At 31.9% G+C, this 22,338-nt stretch overlaps 3 protein-coding genes across 3 annotated transcripts in view; 1 reads left to right on the forward strand and 2 right to left on the reverse strand.

The window, feature by feature from the left end:
- The window catches only part of LOC105624368 (transferrin), a 10,412-nt gene extending 9,313 nt beyond the window's left edge, over positions 1-1,099 (forward strand). The window contains exon 15 of the mRNA XM_012205733.1: positions 911-1,099. Within this exon, the coding sequence (XP_012061123.1) occupies positions 911-1,099 (189 nt within the window). The remainder of the gene's footprint in view (positions 1-910) is intronic.
- A 2,362-nt stretch (positions 1,100-3,461) lies between these two features.
- LOC105624328 (WD repeat-containing protein 60) lies at positions 3,462-9,036 on the reverse strand. The gene is made up of 16 exons (XM_012205686.1): positions 9,025-9,036; positions 6,962-7,714; positions 6,742-6,861; positions 6,491-6,657; positions 6,136-6,286; positions 5,917-6,057; positions 5,699-5,839; positions 5,257-5,568; positions 5,012-5,184; positions 4,703-4,913; positions 4,467-4,618; positions 4,245-4,384; positions 4,101-4,159; positions 3,883-4,037; positions 3,661-3,793; positions 3,462-3,584 (listed from the first exon to the last, which is right to left on the reverse strand). Exons 1-16 carry the CDS (start codon positions 9,034-9,036, stop codon positions 3,462-3,464), a joined length of 2,943 nt encoding a protein of 980 aa, XP_012061076.1.
- Positions 9,037-14,935: 5,899 nt separating this feature from the next.
- Positions 14,936-17,096, reverse strand: LOC105624369 (glutamic acid-rich protein-like). Its single transcript, XM_012205734.1, has 2 exons — positions 16,945-17,096; positions 14,936-15,731 (listed from the first exon to the last, which is right to left on the reverse strand). The coding sequence occupies exons 1-2, from the start codon at positions 17,094-17,096 to the stop codon at positions 14,936-14,938; spliced, it is 948 nt and encodes a 315-aa protein (XP_012061124.1).
- Between the last annotated feature and the right edge of the window lie 5,242 nt (positions 17,097-22,338).

Here is a 22,338-nt window from a genome sequence, read left to right on the forward strand (position 1 = left end):
CTTAAAAAAGTAATAAATTTACTCCTGGCCGAGGCAATATTTTTCGCAATAAGTTTATTACAGTTTTTTAAGATTAAATTTGGGAAATTTGGGAGGATTATTAATATTTCAGATTGATTGCATGGAAAGTTCGACAACTAATTATCGGCATGCAATTATAATTTCTGAAATTAATTCATTTAAATGAATGTATATAATAATTCAACATCTTAATATTCAGACTGTGGCGCTTCGTATTTAAAGTAATGTATCTAACATAAACGGTCTTATTTCCAATCTTATTAATATTATTATTGTTTCTATAAAAAATGATCTTTTCCTAATTTTCTCAAACGATATAATCTTAAAATATTAAAAAAGTGCTATTTAAGTAATACTGAAGTAATGTCTGTATTATAGACTTTTTTGGGCACAAAGTTGTTTTCCTAGAATCTTATGTTGTTTAAAGTGTGTAATGTGAATAGTGAATAATTTAACCTCGTCAAGCATAAATTTCTGTGCGTATCGAGGTATTCTCCCAGCACCTCCATGAACAATGATAACTGGATTTACTCCCTTTTTCTTCTTTTTCTTGATTTGAGCCTCGGCACCAATTCTGGCCAAGATTTTACTAATCCAGGTGCAATAATCGCACATTGTATCAGTATCGTGTGTTTCAGGATTTTCATTGCCTTTTAACATTTTTTTTTGCAAAAATCTCCTAAAGCGTCCGTCGAACGAAAGCCAAATACTGGTGAATTTTACTCGAATTGGAATTACGCGAAAGTGTCACGCATGTGTCATTCGTATATAAAAAAATTATGACGATGTTATTTTATTTTTTCGATAGTAAAATATGCAACGGTGACATATAATAAGTAAATACGATTGCATTTGAGTACAATAATAAATATAAATTTTCTTATCGCAGGATGGCACACGCTACTTACAGCTATACGGTCATCAAACATTAAAGGGACGCAGTTACGATGAAATTATAGAAGAATTTGTGAAACAAGAAATTTGCAATGCTGCTAGTGCATGGATTTCTCATCCAGAGATTCTTTTCCCATACATGATTATAATCTTCACTCTAAACAAATTATTGGATTACTGCTGACGATGGATGGATAGATTACGCTCTCTATACAATGTCATATAAATAGGATAGTTCATTATTGGTGACGTAATATAATTTCGCATAAAAAGATAAATTTTTTAAGCAGTTTTACTTTCGAGAAAATCAAATTTGGAGCTTGAACAATTAAATAATTAACAAATTAATTAAGTTTACATAATTTTCAATAATACAATGCCATATGTCGAAAGATAATTAAACAGCAATTACTATGACAAATGTAAAAATTCTTATAAAAAACATAAATTTTCAATTTAACAATTTTAATATATATGCTTTAAATATTTGTCCAAGTTATTATGAATAATAATTTACATGAATAATTTTTTAAAGCATTTGTATAGAATATATTTACATATATTATATTTACATATATTATATTTATATTTCTTTGTATACATTTATATTATGTGTATAATACATGCATGATATATATATATATATGCATACATAATATAATATATACGTGTGTGCATACATTATATGTATATATACATATAGGCCTGTATTCAAAACACGATTACAACGATGATTAGCGCGCCACATACTATGGTTGCGTTCAGCAGAACGTTTATTTTGCAACTATTGGAAGTTTTTCTTCACGCTGCTTAGATTATATTTTTAGATCTAAAAGAATTATCCTATCTCAGCAGACAATCATAAACGGTTGCAAAACTATTGTGTCCTGCTGAACGCAATCATTATTTTATGTTATGTTTATGTTATATTATTAGAGAATTTTAGAAATAAAAACGCGTTTTTATCAATAAAAGCGTTCTGAATATAATAGGCTATAATATACATACATATACGTATGTACATATTATTTTAGTTTATATATGTATCCTCGTTCAACACTTCAATAATTTTTTATTTCTTTGGCTAGGATATGTAATTTTTTTTATTTGTGTAATTGTTATTTAAATTGTAAATGATTGTGTAAAAAGATAATTTGAAAATTATCCAAGCTTAATGACAGAAATAATTGTTTAATAATAATAATGATTACTTGATAAAAATTATTTAACAGATCTCGAAAGTTATTATTGAAGTAGTTGAATAATTATATCAAACATATTGAAACAGAATGATTGATGTTAAATAATTACTGTTATTAAACAAATCAGTTCTTTTATGAAAATTTTTTCTATATTTATTTTTAAAATAAAATCATATCTCAATTACATTATCAATAATGGATTACCTACATAAAAAAGCTCGATATCAAATCGGCTAGGCTATGTATAAAATTTTATGTATATTTCAACTATATAATCTTATCATTTGTCCTTATTTATATAAATGTTTTATATACGATACACTATATAAATGTATGTATAAATATATTATGAATACTATTTTTTTTCTACATCTATTATCTCTGATACTTTTTTCCCTGGAATATTGTGTATTATTATATTATAGAAAGATACAAATAAGTGCATAAAAATCTCATTCGTTTTATATATAATAAGATATATAAAATTATAACAATACACTTGATTGCACATTGGGAAAATTCAATATTATTCAAAGTTATCAAAGACAATTACTAAATATTACCTTGAAAATCTTACAAATTACAATTTCGGAATAACTCTAAAACTCTATCTCTCATTAATCAAGAGCACGAATTTCAACTTGTATGTCTAACAAAGGAACGGTCGGAATTATCCCTCATCGATTTTAATAAGCTTTGAATATGTTTTATAGAGCATGAAAAAATATTAGACCCATATTTTTTATTTAAGCTTATATCGAGATTTAGGGGGTGAAACCCGTCAAAAATAATGAAAAAGTTATATAGTTTCGTGCTCTATATAACGGCATAAAAGACGTTGCAAAAATCAATTTTACAACAAATTATTACAAATATATAAAAATTGATTTTTGCAACATGTCTTTTTATGTCATTATATAGAGCATAAGAAACTATGCAACTTTTATATAAAATATTTTTGGATATACCTCATAATTTAAAAGATATTTAAGAAAAATATACGATATAATACGATACAATCCATTATTTTTGAGGGGTTGTTTCACCTTCTAAACCTCGAGATAAGCACAAACAAAAAAATATGAATCTAATATTTTTTTATGCTCTACAACATATCCAAAGTTTATCAAAATCGGTGAGGAACAATTCCAATCATTCCCTTGTAAATATTACTTTCTGTGACTAGCATCTTAATTATCTATTGCAATAATTGCAAGTGCACGTATACACTGGAAGTATAAAATCTGTGAATCTTTCTATATCCAATTTTCGGAAATAACAATTGTAATTCTAAAAAAATTATTAATGCCTGTACTCTCACTTTATTAATATATCTATTTTCATTTATGATATTGAAACGTATCGCGAAAATATGTTTAGTTCTTGTAAAAATTCCTCTTTCTTTGAGTAATAGAAATCTTTCTTCAATTTATGTATTTCTATGTTACCAGATTCCATACCAATAGCCTAAAAAAATATATATTTAAATTTATAACATAGAAAAATCTCTTTCGAGTTTAAGATGTTAACTTTTTAAACTCACCAAATATTGATTCGTCATATCTTGATCTATTATGCAAGGAGATAGCTGCATGCTGCTTATCTTTCCCCACTTTCCCATAGGTAATATATATATAGGGCAGATATCACTCTTACTCAAATCCCATATGTGAATTCTATTAAATGAATTCTATTAATAAGTTTTGTAATTGCTCCATCTTATTTTATTTGCAATTTTATTCATTTTATGAAAGATATACTTTACCGAGAACTATTATCCAGAGTATATACAGTCAACGGTTTCGTTTTCGACCATTGCAATGTTTTAATCTCGTCCGAATGTTGTTCGTTTTTCAATTGTACGATCGGTCTCTCTATATTTAAATAATGAAGTCGAATTGTTCCGTCGTTACAGCCAACCTGATGAAAATCAAATTAAAATAAGAATAAAGCTTTTAAAATAAACGATGAAAGAAGTCTTACCCAGAAAAAGGATTGATCAAAAGGACAAACATCAATGCAAGTTGAAGTACCGCATTTACCTAATATTTAATTGAAATAAATTTGATGTTACACACAATACACGTTTGACGCATACATCGAAATAACAATATCATTTTTACTCACTTATCTCAGCTGGTTTGTATGTTAATGGATTAGTTCTATTACCAATATAAGTAGCATGCAAGATATCAGTACTGTTAGTTGCAATATAAATATTGTTTGTGTTTGCACTGTCTACATGCATATCGACAAACATGTTCATTCTAAAAGAAAATCGAGCAATTAGAGGAATCTCAAACATGTACCGAGCTTTCCAAAAACACGTCTCAAATCTATTTTATTTACATTTCTGAGTCTTTCTTCATCAAAAACATTTTCTGATTCTTTATAAGTCTTATGTTACCCCAGTGAGAAAGTCCTAAATCATCTATATTCATACCCATGTTGTGCAAAATACTCCATATTATGAGGCAACCATCTTCGTCTAAACTACATATCTATCAAAGCAATTTAAAAATAAGCGTGGATTAGTAGAGTTAAATCCTAACAGATTAATATCAATACTGTAATATAATGACAACCTGAATAGAAATAAACTTATTGCTTCTTTCTTTACAGATAGTCTCGATCTTAGACAGTACGCGTATCGCAACAACTTGCGATGTATGTGCATCTAACTCTGCCGTTGTCGTGTAAGTAGGCGTTCTGATCACCCAATCTAACTCGTTAGCTTTATCCGTAATCTTCTGATGCCACATCTCATCCTCCTTAAGATCCCAGAGACTCAACGATCTAATTTTAATATTTTATATTGAAATATATTTGATGAATTATATTTAAATTGTTGCAAAAACTATGAAAGAGCTTTAAAGAAAACTCAAGTTGCATACCCATCCTCGAGTCCGGCAAATACCGTGTTGCAATTCGTTAAATGAAAGCAACAAGCCGTAATAGGACACTGCGAATAGAATAATTTCTTCGGCATCGAAGGTTCGGAAATATTCCAAACGCATCCGATACAACAATCAGTGATGTAATCTTGTTTATTTATGGTTTCTAACTCCTGTTCAACAAATTAATTCTATTTTGAACTAATTAATTTGTTTTATAATTAAATAGTAGAACAGTCACGTACCTCTTCCACTGGAACGTGAATGGTGAGCAGAACTTTATTTAAAACATTTGAATAATGTATAATCTTAACTGATCTGGTAGCTAAGAATGTTACTGTATCTACAGAGAGCTTCACGAAACCATCACTGAACGCTAAGTCGTCCACATCATTTTGAAAAACCGTGCCACCATGTTCTCTCTCTTCCAACAACGATAATACAACCGCGCCTGCGCGATTAAGAAAATCATTTAAGCGCAATACATCGTACAATGGTTGTGACAAGAAATTTATATCATCCATTTCGTCCAAATCATTTCCGACGCCTATTTGCTCCTGCAAATTTTTAGAACGTTCAGACTTATACTTATCAATATCTGGAAATACAGTAGTGTATTTCGGCGCTAAGACATGGCGCGAGACACTGCCGTGCCGTGCTTTTATAGACAATAATGTAAACTATTACCATTTTAAATAAATTTATATCTCGTTTATCATGCAATTCTTTTCTACAAGTTACAGGAAATTGCGTCCACTTGTTCTTACAAGACACTTCGTCCGTTTGTATCTCAATGTCCATATTATCGTCGCCGGTTTGGATAAACACCTATAAAAAACAGTATATAATACTCAATCGATCATGGTACAATTATCATAAAGTGTTTTATATATATAATAACATACTTGTTGCGCATTTAATTTCCCGTAGTTTCTTATGAATTCATCATAAGGTATAGGATTGCATTCTAATAATGACCATTCCATAAAGTCCAGCTTTATCATTTCCAATAATTCTTCGCCTCTACTTCTTATCTTTCGCGAGTTCTGTAAAAGATAAAACAATTTAGATATACAATATATATATTTAATATTATGATACGTTCTTGTATAAAAGTAAATTACTTCTTCACGGCGATTCTCTTTTGGTTTACGAAAATCGATAAATGGTACTTGCGACAGCGGCGGAGATCTAGTAAAATCTCCAGAACGACTATCCTCGAAGCCTTCATCAGTGGACGACGGCAAAGATTTATTTTCTGTCGGTCTATCGTCACTGCTCCAAATAAATGTGAACACATTAAATTAATCATATATTTTATTTTATTCTTTTTAAAATAAAACGCTTTAGAGAAAAGCATGCAAATAAAAGTGTAACAATCATAGATGACAAAAAAATGTGCAAAGATAATAAAGTATAATAATAAATTTACAAATATTCATTTATTCATCTTGATACTTGATCTTAGTTATCACAAACCTAAACGTTTTACCAACTGGCTCTCTTAATTCAGGTAACGGCGGTGTATTGGATTGAGTTAAAAGCATAGATTCTATCTGTGCTGCTCGTTTTTTCGCTTCTGCTAGATCATAATGTCCTGAATCAAGCATATGTTCCTCTTCGATCTTTGTGTGTTCCGTGCTTTTCTACAAAAATCGTTTTTATAAAATTATGCATTTCGATATAGAGAATAAATATTCATATAGAATAAGTTTAGCGAGTGATAATACCTTCTCTCGAAGACGCAATTCGATCGGTTCTAAATGAGAACTGCTTCCACTGCTATCTGATTTTTCGCTAATCGAGGGAGTATCGCTGTCAGTGCATTCTTGAAAGTCCGATTCATAATCCTGAAAAACAACATAAATATAATTATCATATATATCTTCAACAACATAATATAATTATCATATATATCTTCATTAAAATTTTTCTTCCGTTTTTTCTTACCTCAAAATCATCTTCATAATCGTAGTCCACCTCATTCGAGTCTGCTTGTATACTAGAATGGCTGTCTGTTAAAACATCTTTCTTCTGTTCTTTTTCCACGATATCTGGTCTCCTTACAGCACTGTGTAGCATTTTTATCTCGCTTGGACTTAGCGTCCTGGATTTCCTGCGTTCTCTGGACAATATTCGTGGCGTAGTTCGATTAGGTGTAGAATGATCTTGCGATTTTTCTTTATCCCTTGATGCTCGAATTGCAATCTTTTTGTTAGATTTAATATTGAGCTGGCCTGTAGTCGATTTTGGCATATATATCGTACTTTGACCTCTCTTCTCTGAATATCCCACTTGTTCTCTGGGTTTCCTCTTTTTAACTGTATTGTCGCTTGATTTTGCAATATTTTCAGGTCTTATTTTAGAAGTTGTACTCTTCTTCATTAATGAATGACTAGACGAAGCATTAAGTGAACTAGATTTTGATGTTGAGGATACTTGTTTGACAGTCTTAACTTGAGAAGATCCAGTGGATGGCTTGGTAGTATTTCTAATCGATTGTGTCCTTGTCAAGGAATTCTGCAACGATTTGGACCCTCTATCTCCATCTCCTCTGTGCTCAATAGTTTGAGATTTCCTTGGAAAATTAGGATCTGATTTTTTCGATGTATCCGTATTGCTTTCGTTATTGGATGACGTTTTTGGTTTTGACCGGATACGTGTCTTGACTTCATCTTTAGGTTCAATTTTTTTAGTTGCTCCCTAGAGAAATAAATTGTTATTGGAGCAAAATAGAATTTTTTATACGCATAGTAAAATTTAAATTAAAATAAATAGTATTAATCTAACAAAATATAATTTTTTATAATAATATGTAAATGCCAATATGAGCCAACATGAAATTGATGTGTAATATAATTAAAACTTTATTAAGCTAATTTAATATATAGTTCGACCCTCGTTTCGAATCTTTTTCTGTAAGTAAACTAATAACAATTAATAATAACAATTAGTAAAATCGCTGTTATGATGATTATGTCCATTTTTAATGGAAAGATTCCCTCTTATTATTTGTTGAGTGTTAGAACAGTTAACTTCGTTTCTCATATTCGTTTCTCATATTTTTTCATATAAAAATTGTAATTCAATAACAAGGTAGGCAGTAATCTCATATTCTTCTGTTTCAACATTACATTAAATCTGTCAGTTTGATGTACATCTTTCCATTAAGAATGGACACAGTCGTCATAATGCCATCTTACTAATTGTTATTGTGTCATTAGTTTATGTATTGAAGAAGAAAATCTGAAACAAAAGGTCGAAACGTATATTATATTAGCTTAATAAAGCTTTAATTATATAATATATCATTTTTCTGTGCTGGCTCATATTGGCATTTACATATTATTAGATTTATATTTTTGGGGCTTATTACTATTACTTTTGTATAATTTTTTGTCAACAAACATCATATATTTGATAACAATAGTTTAATTATTAAGTTAAAAATAAACACATTTAATATTTTACTATTAAATATAATATTAAATAATAATAACAAGATAACTTTATATTACTTAACACTTTAAAAAAACCAGATACTTAAAAATAAACCAATCAAAACAATTTAAAAATAAGAAATTTTTTCATTTTTAATTTAGGCATTATTAAGTGTTATATATTCTTAGAGCGTGAAATAAATTGTATAAGCAATATTAAAGTTTCTAGAATCATTCTTATAAATAAAACATGATTAGACTGAGTCATGTCCATGCCTTCTGTGTAATTAATAAAAAATGCGTGCACATAAAATATCTTTTTTATAATGGTAATAAATTATATGGAATCAATACTCTCTCTTTCTCTATTATGTCTATTATCATAATCTTTACATAGCTTCGCGAAAAATGTCAATAATTTCGAGGTTGACGTAAGTGAAGTAGCTTGACAAATTCACGCGTCAGTTAATAAACAAAAGGGAATACAATTTGCAGGTATACATTTCTGTATCTAGAATGTAATACGTGACACGGCAATCGAACTGATATGTCGAAAACTGTTAAAACACTCACTTTATTGGACATTATACCGCTAATTGATCGGCGTTGACAGTTACAGTCGATCCTAAGGCAACCATGATGTAAACTAATATGACCTATGATGGAAGGGATGTTATCCCTTCCACTATTATTTCTGTGTGTACTACGACGCTCATGCTCGATTTTGTGATATCTCAGGTTGCAAATTCAGTAACGGAATTCTGTTGTAAATTGGTTTTAGAATTAATTTTATTGCTATCAAACCCAAACAAGTCCGAAATGCCGACTTCTTGAAGAATGCATTTGATCAGCAGATATCAATTGAAATTGAGATATTTCTGGAAAATAATATTAGCAATTTCGACTGATGAGATGCACTAGTGCAGTTGTCATACACAATTGCCATAAAAATGTATTAATATCAAATTAAGTCGTACAATCCCCAATATATTTTATTGTACTGTTAATAAAACATATTTTGATAATTTTCATTTCGTTTTTGCACTCATAGTGATTTCGGCTGGGACGCACCGACTTCACATTTTGAGTATCGATGCAATTGATGTGTTCGGCTGGTTGAATGCAGTTCCTCGTCAGTGTCACATATTCGTCTGTAGTCGGTACAGACAAGCGACACATCACACAAAGTGTACACAAAGTGACCTGACAAAAGATGCTTTCCAGACACAATCAGACATTGTGTAACACAGTGAATCGTTTCATCCTTGTTTAACATAGGCAAATAACAACGATGTAATGATTTACTATGTTACACTATGTCTGACTACGTCCTTGCTGGAAAGAACCCAAATTTGTTGGATCAGTTGGTATAAAGCGGGGAACACAAACTTTTGCATAATGCATAACACATAATACATAAGAAAATGTACCAATGGAAGTCCTCCGTTTCTTTCCTTTCCGTCTGGTTCAATTTCTTATGCCTTATGTATTATGCGTTATGCAAAAATCTGTGCTTCCCGCTTAATTGTCGAACTTGATGCTTTCATAAGACGTTGAAAAGCAGCGTGTGTGTGGTATTAATTTTATCGCTAGTGTCTGATTTTGGGTGCATCCACTTGATGCTACAATAAATGCTTCGAAACTTTTACTTGACCAATCGGAAAAAAGAATTTTACCTGACCAATCATGCTTTGAGACATTCGTAACATCAAATTGAGCATAGCCGGGCATAGCCTTCGTCTGACACTGGGTACGATCAACGCGATGCCGCAAAAGCTTTGAAGTGTTATTTAATTGGTCAGTTAAAATTCTTTCTTCTTGGTCCATCAAATGCTTCAAAGCATTTGTAACGAGACTTTGACCACAGCCACTGAAAATTGATATATCCAACTTGAAGCGTCAATTTATGATTTTCGATTACTGATTCATTGTAGAATCAGTAATCAGCTTACAGCGAGTTTTAGGTTAGAAACATAAATCTCTATATCTCTATATCTCTAATATCGAATGTGTATTAAATTACATTTATTAATTTAATATTTACGTTGTTTTTTTATATATTTATATATTTACTCGTACTACTCGAAAACGAAGCTATCGCAATAAAATTTGTATAAATTATCACAATATACATTATTCTTCTTTTTCTTCGTTAACGGTTGATTCTAGTTCCTGTGATCAGGATAAACGTGATCAATTGTATTTCAAAAAAGGAAATGAAAATCGGTCAAACCGAATAGATTTCTCGAAAATCGTGAATGATGCAAACAGTCAAAAATGGCGAATGGAAGTTTTGGAAACTTCTTAATTCTTTTAATACTAGGATCACCTGACATAGCATATCCACGTTTAAATAATATAAGATTATGACTACTTTCTTTAATTCCCCAGCGAACGAGAATGGATTGAAATGAATTGAAATGGGTTCAAATTTTCAGAAATATTGATTCACGAATATTAAAATGAATGCTTTTCAATTCTGAATTTTTATTCATTTATAGTAATTGCATAGAGCATATTTTTATGCCTTTCAATTTAAAAATAATATTAGCTTTTTCTGTGCACACAAACACAATTGTGAATACTGTTCAATTCAAAATTTTGGAAATGCAGTTTTTCAATCCAAATGCATCCAATTGAATTCAATTGAATCCAATTAAATTAAAAAAAAAGTATTCGCTATTTAAAATACGCATTCGGATAGAAAAAAATTTCAATCCATTCTCGTTTGCTGGATTTTCTTATTTTAAGAAATTTTATATATTCAGATATTGGGGGAGTTCCCAGCCGAAACCGCTATAAGTTTTGACAGCACAAAATGATACTAATAAGAGTAAATCAAAAAATTTAAAAATAAAATAAAATTAATCTCTTTCATGATTATACATATTATTTAATTATTAATTAATATATAAAATTGTTTCTACGATAAATTATGGTAAAGCAAGCATGCGAAACACGCTTTGCTGAATTTTAAATTGTTGCAAATATCTTTTTTAGAAATTTTATTTCTGAGAATGCTGACATATAATAATCTATTAGACGCTACATCACTTTTTAGCTCTAACATTTTGTGTTTTCAGTTAACAATAAGAATGATTTCTGTTCTATCAACCGCAGTTATTTTTTTAGTTACCATGTGAGGTTAAAAATTTCTCTTTTACCGACCATGATAAAATATAAAATATAAACAAACGAAAAAAGAATAATATTCTTTTGATTCTCATAGTTTACATCGTTTATTTTATATAGTACTAACTAGTAACTTTCTATTAAATTATTTTTAATTTCAGCAGTATATTTAAAGAATGATGTACTAAACTGATACAGTATACATCGTAATGATTAATTAAATACACATATCATTCCAGAGAGCACGAAATAGTCTAAAAGATGACTAAAAGACGACAGATGTCGCACTACTAGTCATCTTATATGTCTTAAGCCCGATTACACTAACGTTACTTTGATTTTAAGTATGAAAACTCTCTTTGTCTCTATCTCTTTTTTGCTTAAAATGAGACAGAGAGAGTTTTAAGTATCACTTAAAATCAAAGTAACATTGGTGCAACCGGGCCTTATCCTGATAACTAAAGGATGACCTTCTTTGGATATCTTTTGATCGTCTTTAATACTTCTTTAAGTTTTTGATACATATAACATCAAATTCCTAAATTAATTTTTACATAAAACGAAATAAAATTGCATGACTGACAATTAATATACGTCTCATTTCGTGTTTGCGGTGTCCTATGTGCAAGAGTGATTATCTTTCATTATAGTTCTCTTTGAGAATTCGATTACAAAAAAAAATTTAATGTTCATTAGAACACGAGTAAAATTTCTCATAATGTTATACCTTTTATTCTGTCCTGTATAATTTTCAAACACGAGACACTGAACTCCATCTCGCGTCCATCTGGTGGCAATCTCGCGTACTGCTCGTGAATGAGTGATAAAAAGTACCAAAATAACGGAAAGATATATTTTATGTTGTCTTTTCGCCAATATGGAAAATATATCTTTAGTTGATCTATTATTTTGCGAAAATGACAACCATAGAAAGATGACACGAAAAGATGTCTTTTTAAGTTGTTAATTAATTTTTTTAAATTTTTCTTTTCAACAAAACTAAATATGTCTCATAGACATCTTTTGGTCTTGCTAAAAAGACAATCTAAACACAATGTCTTTTCATCATCTTTTAGATACCTTTTCGCTTTGTCGGAAAGACAATTTAAAAAAGATCTCTTTTCGTTATCTTTTAATATTTTGTACTGTCTGGGATATATATTTCAACGTATCGCTAAAATTAAAATCATTCAATAGAAAGTTACTAGTTATAGTACCTCAAGCGCATGATGTAAACTAAAAATCATAATAATTCTCTATCTACACTTTCATTTTTTTTTCTTTTCTCGCCATGTCCTCCCATATTTATATAAATAGAAAGTGAATGCAGAACAGAGATAAAACAAAATACTATTTCACGACTGAACGACTGTTTCATGCAACTATAAAATTTTGGTCTTCCTTCTGCAATTTTTACGTACAAACTGATTTCTAATTTATGACACTGTCGTATATTAATTTTAAACTGTGCCATGGCCAGAGATCGGGAACTTTTTCATCCAAAAAGCATACGCCGACATCGCGTTGCGTTTGATCGTGCATACAGGTCAGCATACGTTAATCAGTTGTTGACACGAAAATATTAGATTGATCAAAAAGTTCATTCGTTTCTTTCCTATGAGACTAGATAACCAATCATGCAACAATTATGTCACAGCATTAATTAAATAGCTGTGAAATAAAATGACATACAATGATGAGAGTTGTAAAATAATAATTAACTTAATTTATTGTAATTTGCATTATTCTCCTAATTAGGTCACCTGTCTCGGCGCGACATTATGACAAGGAATATTTTCCCCGACAGGACATTGAAAAAGCGACAGTATTCGATTTGGTGTACAAATATCTGGACAAATGCGCCAACCAGAATATAAAGGAGAGACAGCGAAACTGTGCGTGTAATAAATTCAATAAGCGACACGCGAGAAAGAAAGATATTCATAGACATGACTTGGCGACAATTCATACAAATCTCGACGAAGAAATTGCTAGTGATGGCGAGCGGTCTCGATCACGCACAAATAAAAATATCCTTAAAAGAGCACCTAGAAGCTCATCGAAAGAATGTATCACCGATTATACAAAAGCTGTTCGCAATGGTACGTAAAAACCCTGGTGAAAATAAAAATTGAAGCGTAAGTCAAATGTAATGGGAGAGTAACAGAAGCATAAACGAAACTTTTAAGAAGCAAAAATTGAAACATCAACATCTAAAAGAAGCATAAATACTTCTTTTATATTCCAATTTTCGCCTTCTAGAAGTTTACTCTCTTCTGTTACTTTCCCATTATCTTCGATTTAGACTCCGATTTAGACTCCGATTTTGATTTTCATCAGAGAACTCATTTTAATATTCAGCAATTGAATCTAGCTTGATATTAAAAAAAGACATAAATTTGTAGAATTATTACAAATAGAACATAATCATTAAAATGACATTAAATTGCATCAAAATGATTATTAAAAGTCACTTTTCAATCAGTAATAATTAATTTTAACGTTATTTTGACGTTATCGTAATTTGTTCTGCTTATGAAATGAAATTTTTCAGAATTTTCAAGAAGAAAAAAAGAAGAGATAAGTATAGAAATAAATAAAATATAAATTAATTGTTACTGTTTGATTTCTTTTCTTAGAACGAAGACGTGCAAAATTCTACATACGGGAAGCACTTATATATGGTTTGCAATCTGGATTGTTAATCCCAATCGATTTACGGAAAAACATGCTGCGTGTTTCACGAAAGGTAGGAGTTCTATTAAGAAAAAAGACAATGAAGAAACGCGAAAAATGAAGATTTATGTCAATGCGACAATGAAGATTCATCGAATATTGCGACTAGCGATATTGAGCATTCTGTGTAAGATTGACAGACTCGATCGTAATAAATTCAATCATCAAAAGACATGGTTTCATAATATTTGCAATGCTATTTTTATACTTTAATTATTTATTAAATATAAATAAATAAAAATGAAAAAAATGTAAATAATAAAACCAGTAATAGAAAAGAGATTATATTTTTATATTTCTATTATTTTTAATTAAAAATTTAACAGGCACGTATATGTATACATTTTATTTATAAATGCAACAAATTTTGTGTTAAACACAAAAAATTTTTATATTAAACAAAGAAATTTACACAAGACTTTTTATTTCAAAATCTAATATGTTTAAAAATTGTGTAGAAGAACAGAATCTTACAAGTAGAATCGGAAATATATATTAATTTTATTTTCCTGCAGTAATTAATGGAACTAATTATCAAGATAAAGAAATAATAATCACATTCATTTTCTCGAGCTATTAAAAATATATTTATACAATCCTAAATTTTCAACTCGCATTATCGCTCTCCCCGTCGTTCGCATTCTTTACGACATCGTCGGATCCACCTTCTCAGTTCTCGTTCGCGTGCCGCAGTTCTTCTTTGAGGAACTCGTGCCCTCAATTCATCGTATATACTATCCTCTGTGTCTTCATCCTCTTCGTCATCTTTTATTCTTTCTTCTATATCTTCTTCATCTTCCTTGGCGTCATTGCGACGACGTCCGTTCCTGATGACGCGAGGACGAGGAGGTCGGATCCTTGAAAGTTCATCTCGAGTGACAACTTCGGCATTACAAGTACAGTCCATATCCTTCTCTTTCATCGTAGTTTCATCTTCTTTCTCATCTGCGCGTTCCACTCTTTGATTTTCCACTCGCGCTTTTTTCGCATTTTTAGCTGAATCTGGCGAAGGAATCCTTAAGATTTTTCTGGAAGGTCCGGGAATCGGTTCCGCGTAATTGTCACGTCGTCGATAATCTTGGATGTCCGAAACATCGGCATCAAACTGCTTGCGACGATCCGCATCATCTCTTTCATTAGTTGATATTCTGGTTGAATGAAAAATTGGTTGCGAATCGAGAATGATAGTCCTGTGAGATTCCTCGCATGGCGATTTTAGATTTTGACGAGGACTTTTGGGAAATCGTTCGCAATCACATACATTATTTCTCTGATTATCGATTTTTTTACGTCTTCTCGATGTACCTCCTATGATGCGACCTTTGCAATCCAAGGAACAGCCATTCCATTTTATCGGTTTAACAACGGGGCCGATCAAGTGATACTCGTTGTTCAATAATTCTATGACAAATCTATTATGTTGTGATTGTTATTGATTTACAGTAAACAGTGAAAAATATTTTTAAGAAATTGAGTGGTAAGAAAGAATACCTGTATCATCAAATTGTTAATAAGCTATTATTTCTAAAACTATGGAAGCATACTATTTATTAGAACACCAAGGAAAAAAAGAAGAAAAAAATATCAAATCTACTTAGAGCTGTCTTTATTTTATTATTTAATATTTATTTATGTATAATAAAATATTGAAATTCTTTAGCATTTTGGCCGCAGTTTTGCGGATCAAGTGAATATCTGTCATCTTCTATTGTAGTTTTCAAACGCTAGAATTTTATATAATATATACAGCGCCATACAAATCTGCCGTATACATAATTAGCATCGAAATATCGGTCGATAAATGAACAGCCTGGTAACAAGATAAATCGCGCAATAACAGTGAAAAATATTGTCTTGTAAAAAACACGATTGTGTCTTTCCATAATCGAGAGAAAGACAAAAATATCAGTTTGTTAAACTGTATAACATACATATTTTAGAAACAATCCCTGGTGAAAATTTTTCTTATAATTTTTATGCGAATTGGAATATTTTTCAGAAATACTCAGAAATATTCGGAAAGTTTACATTTTCTCTCAGAACTTCTTATTCACAAGTAAATTCTGAAATTTCTTATCCCATAATTTTTGAAAAGTATTTTAAAATTTTTTAGATTTTGCAACATTTCATCAGAAATTATACAAAAAAAATCTTAAAAATCTTACGATATTTCATAATTAACATTATGAAAAATTCTGAGAAAAGATGTAAATTTTCTGAGAAATGTTCCAATTCATATAAAAAAAATGTGAAAGTTATAAAATTATAGAGAAATTCTGAAAAATTATATAAAAATTTTGAAAAATTATATAAAATATTCTGAAAAAAATTTTCATCAGAGGTGTGTTATAATAACAATATATATGTATATGTATACATTACTCCCTAATAGAAATCTAATTTAATACTGAAAAATAGTAATATTAATTACTTATTTTAAGTATTGTTGTTCAAGTGTTTAATAAGTAATAATTAATTATTACTCTTCACACCAAAGAATTAAATTTATATGTATAAAAGTATAATTTAATGTAAAATAATAAAAATAGAAAATGTGCACGTAATTTCATATGAGATATGTATTTCATCCAATTGACCTTCAATGAAGCGACGCTGAGAACTAACCCTTGAGAACAGACCTGTCTCAGCGCGGTCCGCACCTGAGCATAAAGGTCACCATTGTAGCGATAATGCGACTGGATATAGTCGGCGATCTCCTCGGCGCTGGACGTGGACGGCTGGTCTATGTCGCGCTGCAACAAGCGCATTGCTTCCATCACGCGCAGCGAGAATCTCAACGAAGTCTCCACGCCGCATTTGCATTGCCGGAGTATTTGTGGCGAAAGAAATTTTCTGTCTCTTGAGTCTTCAGTCTTCTTTGTTGTAATCGAATATAACAGACTGTCACGATTAATGTGATTCAATTTAACATCAAAATTGATAAAATTGATAACGACATGCATTAAGCTATTTCATGAATATCTATAATATTCTCGAATAACCTATATATTTGACAGTATAATATTTTACTGATATACAAAAAAATATAGATTTGACTTGTGATATAATTTTTTTATATAAAATGAGATCTTGAGATCTCATTGGCTAACACTTTAAAAACGAATGATTAAACTAATTGTATTATTAAACGAATAAAAGATATTCTTTGCGCTAATTTACTTCCTTAGGCGTATCATCTAATTTCTCGCAATCTCCTAGACAAGTTTTATCTCGTGTCGCATCGAAATCGTTTTCCTGATCTTCATTAAGAATTTCATCGACTATCGCATTGACTTTTTTTTCTATTTGTCTAGCATTCATCTCATTGTCAATTTAATCTATTCGAAAGGTTAGTGGAAAATATCATTAAGACATGTATGTGTCTGAGCATTCTGAAGTTTCAGAAGAGAAAATTCTTTCAAGAATCGCATAGGCGAGTTTTTAATTTATTGATTATAATCAGTCACATTATGTGCAAATACAACTTTGCTGCGTAAAAGCTACACTTATGTATAATGAGATTGATCAATCAATGGCTGCATTCAGCAGAACGTTTATTTTGGAAACTGTTGGAAGTTTTCTTCGTACTGATTAGGTTATGCTTTTAAATCAAGAGAAATGGTCCTATCTCAGTAGAGAATCATAAAACGGTTGCAAAACTGTTGTGTTCTGCTTGTGAACGCAACCAATGAATTAAAAAACTCGCCTAACGTGAAAACACATCATTCTCAATATATTAAATATTATATACGATATATATACGATATATATAATATTAATGTACAATAATATAATATAATGTAATATAATATAATAAATGTGCGGTTTTTTTTTTCAGATATCTGCATTACTTCAGCTCGAGCGCTAAATTGGAGGTTCACAATGAAGATTGTGAAAAATTGAATGATTGTGCGATCAGACTATCGAACGAGGATGACAAGTGATTGAGTTTCGGCAACCATTGCAGAAAGGAGTGCATCCCATTCGTTGTCTACGCCGACTTAGAGTGCGCTTTGGAAAAGTTGGATAGGAACCCTAAATCAGTTATGTACAGGTATCAACATCATAACATGTTTAGCTTCGAATACGTGCATTGTTCTTACGACAATATCATTGTATGTTTTCGCGATAAAGATTGCATCGCAATTCGCTTGGACAGTTAGCACATAGTGTACAATCCATAATTTCGTCTAATGTACTCATGGCAGATTTTACGCAAGATGACTGGGAAAAATTCAACAACGCACTGTCATATATGCGAGAAACCATTCGCGCCAGACGATACACGAGTACGCGATCATAGTCATTTAACCGAACGATACAGAAACCCTGCACACTGCAATATAAATTAGAAGGATTCGCGTTGCATACGTGTAGTATTTCAATCTTTAATTATCTGGCTACATCTCTGGATAATATTGGACACAATCTTCGTAATGTGATCCTTCGTAATGCGGCTAACTATTCTTCTTTTATCACTATTTTATCTACTGAAGAGGACCCGAAGCGAGGGTCGAAACATTTGATTAATAAAGATTCCATTGTATCACATACTGATATTCTGTTTTGACCCATATTGGCATTTACATCACTAGATTTAATCTTTGGATCTATTGTTATTACTGTTATTACTATTATTTGTTTAATGTAATATTGTATAATACAATATAATTTATCATAAATATTTAAATTATACAATTTAATAATTTAATACTTGATTTGAAACCGCGCATGTTGAAATTTCCAATTTTGAAAGCGAGCTTTTGCTCAAATTCCTCTCTGTTATGTTAATTTTGAAAGATTTAATAAAGGTACGAGTCTAATAAAGCTTCCTCGCTAGGATTCGCGGTCCCTGTATCGATTCGCAATCGAAATAACGCCACGAGAAGGTGCGTCGGTCAAGGGGCGTAAATAGAGTGTATAGAGAAAAAAGTAGGAGGAGCAGCCGACCTGACGTAGGTTATCGGGAGTGCATATGTGAAATATTAATAAACGGGCAGTCAGTGAACGACTACGCTGTACGCGGAAGTGTTTTTGCACGTTATCGATATATTCCTCGGCTTTCTCCACTAGATACTATAGGTACTCATGCTGTGTACAAATTACAAATTGCCATTCTGCGAACATGAATGCAATAGACACTTATACACACGATAGATTAGATAATTATAAAATTTTATACTCTATCGCACTATTTTTACTTTAACAACATCGTAATTTCTTCTCCCCCCCCCCCCCACCTCATGCTTTGGGATTTTATGAAAAGATTCCATTCATGCCCCCATCAATCTGTGTATGATGTCGAAAATATTTGAAAAAAATGTCTTTATTCTAAAATTTTTAAATAAGAAGAGATATCCTTGTATTTTATCACGAATATATTAATATATTATTTTAAACATATAGTATTATTTTTTATCGTTTTTTAATCTCTCAAAGATTGCAGTAATTGTTACGAAATAAATTAGAGATTGGGAAGAAAATAATTGAGAAGAAAATAATTTTCAGCTTCTAATTTGTCTAGATATGCCCATTATTGAAACCCATTACACACGCAGTTAATAACACTTAATTGTATTATTAAAATAAAAATTTACAAATTGTACCCTTCAACCTTCCTTGCATATAACAGTCATTATTATGACTCAAGAAACAGCTCGTGATAAAAATAAGATTATGCGAGCGAAGCACAGGTGAATCGGACGAAAAGGTGAGACTCGGGCGGTGCGAATCGGACTTGGCAGGCACCACGCTCCACTTTTTCTTCGATGGAGGGACGACGAGGCGCTGGTGTGAGCGATTCCGCTTGTTGTTTCGCGCCGTTTCTGATAAGAACATAGCCGGGCCGGCCAAGAATTACCTGGACGAGTGCGCAGAAGGATAAGAATAACGGTGCCGGCCCGGTAAGCCGCAATTTGCCAACGGCCTGGGAACTGAAGGGCTGTGGATGGGTTGCCGTGTTCCAACGGGGGCAAATAGTCTAAATGAAAAGACCCCTCTGGTGCCCCTCTTATAGATGTAACGTTGCTTGAAGCACGTCATCCGAAAAAAAAACTGGATGATCTCTTTCTCGTTCGCCAACTACCTCTTCTCAGCTACGATTATTTATCCGCACTTAATTACAACGTAGATACTCTTATCTGAATAATGATCCTTTCTCGAAAATGAGAATTTAAATTTCGAACTCTAAGGCTTGCAGTATTAATAGTCGACTCATACATTTAAGACTTAAAGTTCTAAGTACAATCCTAAGATGTTGTCAGCCAATTACAGAACTGTATTAGCACTTTACATTATTATTTAAGACAATCTTAAAATAAGAATAGATCGTAAATACTGGCCTATAAACCTATGAGTCGTTTCTTTCTTCGGTGGCAGGTAACACGTCGAACGCGGGCATTGAAGTCTACTTGCGAATCTTTGCATTAACTTAATGCCGTTATATTTTGATTGAATATATGCAATTAATAAAGGAACAATACGAAAAGAAAATGAAAAAGACTTATCTATATATAATATATAAATGGATAATCATAGATAAATGGATAATTTTTTCGCGATCAATTAAACTACTATCCAATAACTTTTCGAAAATTAAACGCCGAATTATAATTAAGCAAATCGTACCTTATCGTAGATACTTTGATGAATTTTTCCGCCGAAACACCGCTAATTAGTTAAGTCTTGATAACGATTCTGCGGTTCTGTGGGCTGTGAGTGGGCGCGGAATGAGCGCGAGATTATAAATACCCGGCGGAGCCGCAAAAGTAAGAAAAGTTTAATCAGGACTTGGAGAAAGAGAGGGAGGGCCAAAGAGGGAAAGAAGAAGGGAAGCGAAGGGAAGGGAAGCGTCCTCGTGACGACTTGATGAGATAACTTTGCCCAAGTTGTGAAACAAGGGGCGTCACGATACGTGACTTCATGCGAGGGTAAAAGGAGAATCCGTGCTTCCTCATGTATTGGGGTGAGAGGGTGAAAGCGGAATGAGACTAAGGGGCCAGACACGCGACCACCTTGGATACCGCCCTGTCCTGTTCCTGAGGTGTATGACGACGATCGTATATGGCACGTTTACGATGCGTAAGAGGTGACTTCCTTCTGTTTCGTGCGAGGAAACGGAGCGCATTTTTGCGTGCGAAAATGCCTGTAAACTCTTCAGGGTTGGTACGGGGGGGAGGGGTGCTAACAACAATTCACGTGACATTTCGTGTAAAGTTTGGGCAATATTATCGTGAGCATTTGACACGAAATATATCAATGTAAAAGCATTAAAATAAATAGGACTGCTCTTGCGCGCGCGCGCGCGCACACACACACACACACACACACATACACACACACATACACACACACATATAGTTTTTCAATATAAGTTCTACAATGTTATGTCCCGAGAAGAAGAGTACACTCACTTGAGTGCGGCAAATCTACGCGAAATAAAAAAATCACCTGCTCACAAATCCTTAATGTACGTATAAGGATATTTGCACGTACGTCATGAGCCGTCCGAGGGATGTCGATTAGACCGATTACCGCTGGGATCGTCGGAGGCGGGTTCGGGGATGCGTTCGCCAGTTCGCCGGCTCATCACGTGACGTGATGTCACGTTACCTGGTGGTCGCCGACAGGTGTTCAGGTTCGCACGAGGTCCGATCGCGAGCAAGGACTAGGCGCGGAAATATGGCCCGTTATCGGTACAAATCCAGCTACATGATGGTAATAATCAGTACATCCGAGCAGCGGACGACAAGAAGCACGCTCGTAATAATAATGTTTTCGAGATCGATCTCTCTACAAGAAACATTTCATAAAAACAGTCTCTCTCCAAATAAAAAAAAAGATGCGAACGCCTTTCCGTGACATCTACAATGAGACTCGATTAGACATCTAAAGATAGAAAAGCGCGGAAAGATTTTGGGATGTCTCTTTGAAGAGATATAAATCCAGATTCCAAAATATAAATAAAAGGGATAAATCGCGTTTCGTAAAGTATAAAAGATTTTATATATATATCATTTT

Source organism: Atta cephalotes, assembly GCF_000143395.1.
Source record: "Atta cephalotes unplaced genomic scaffold scaffold00076, whole genome shotgun sequence".
NCBI classification, from domain to species: Eukaryota; Metazoa; Arthropoda; class Insecta; order Hymenoptera; family Formicidae; genus Atta; species Atta cephalotes.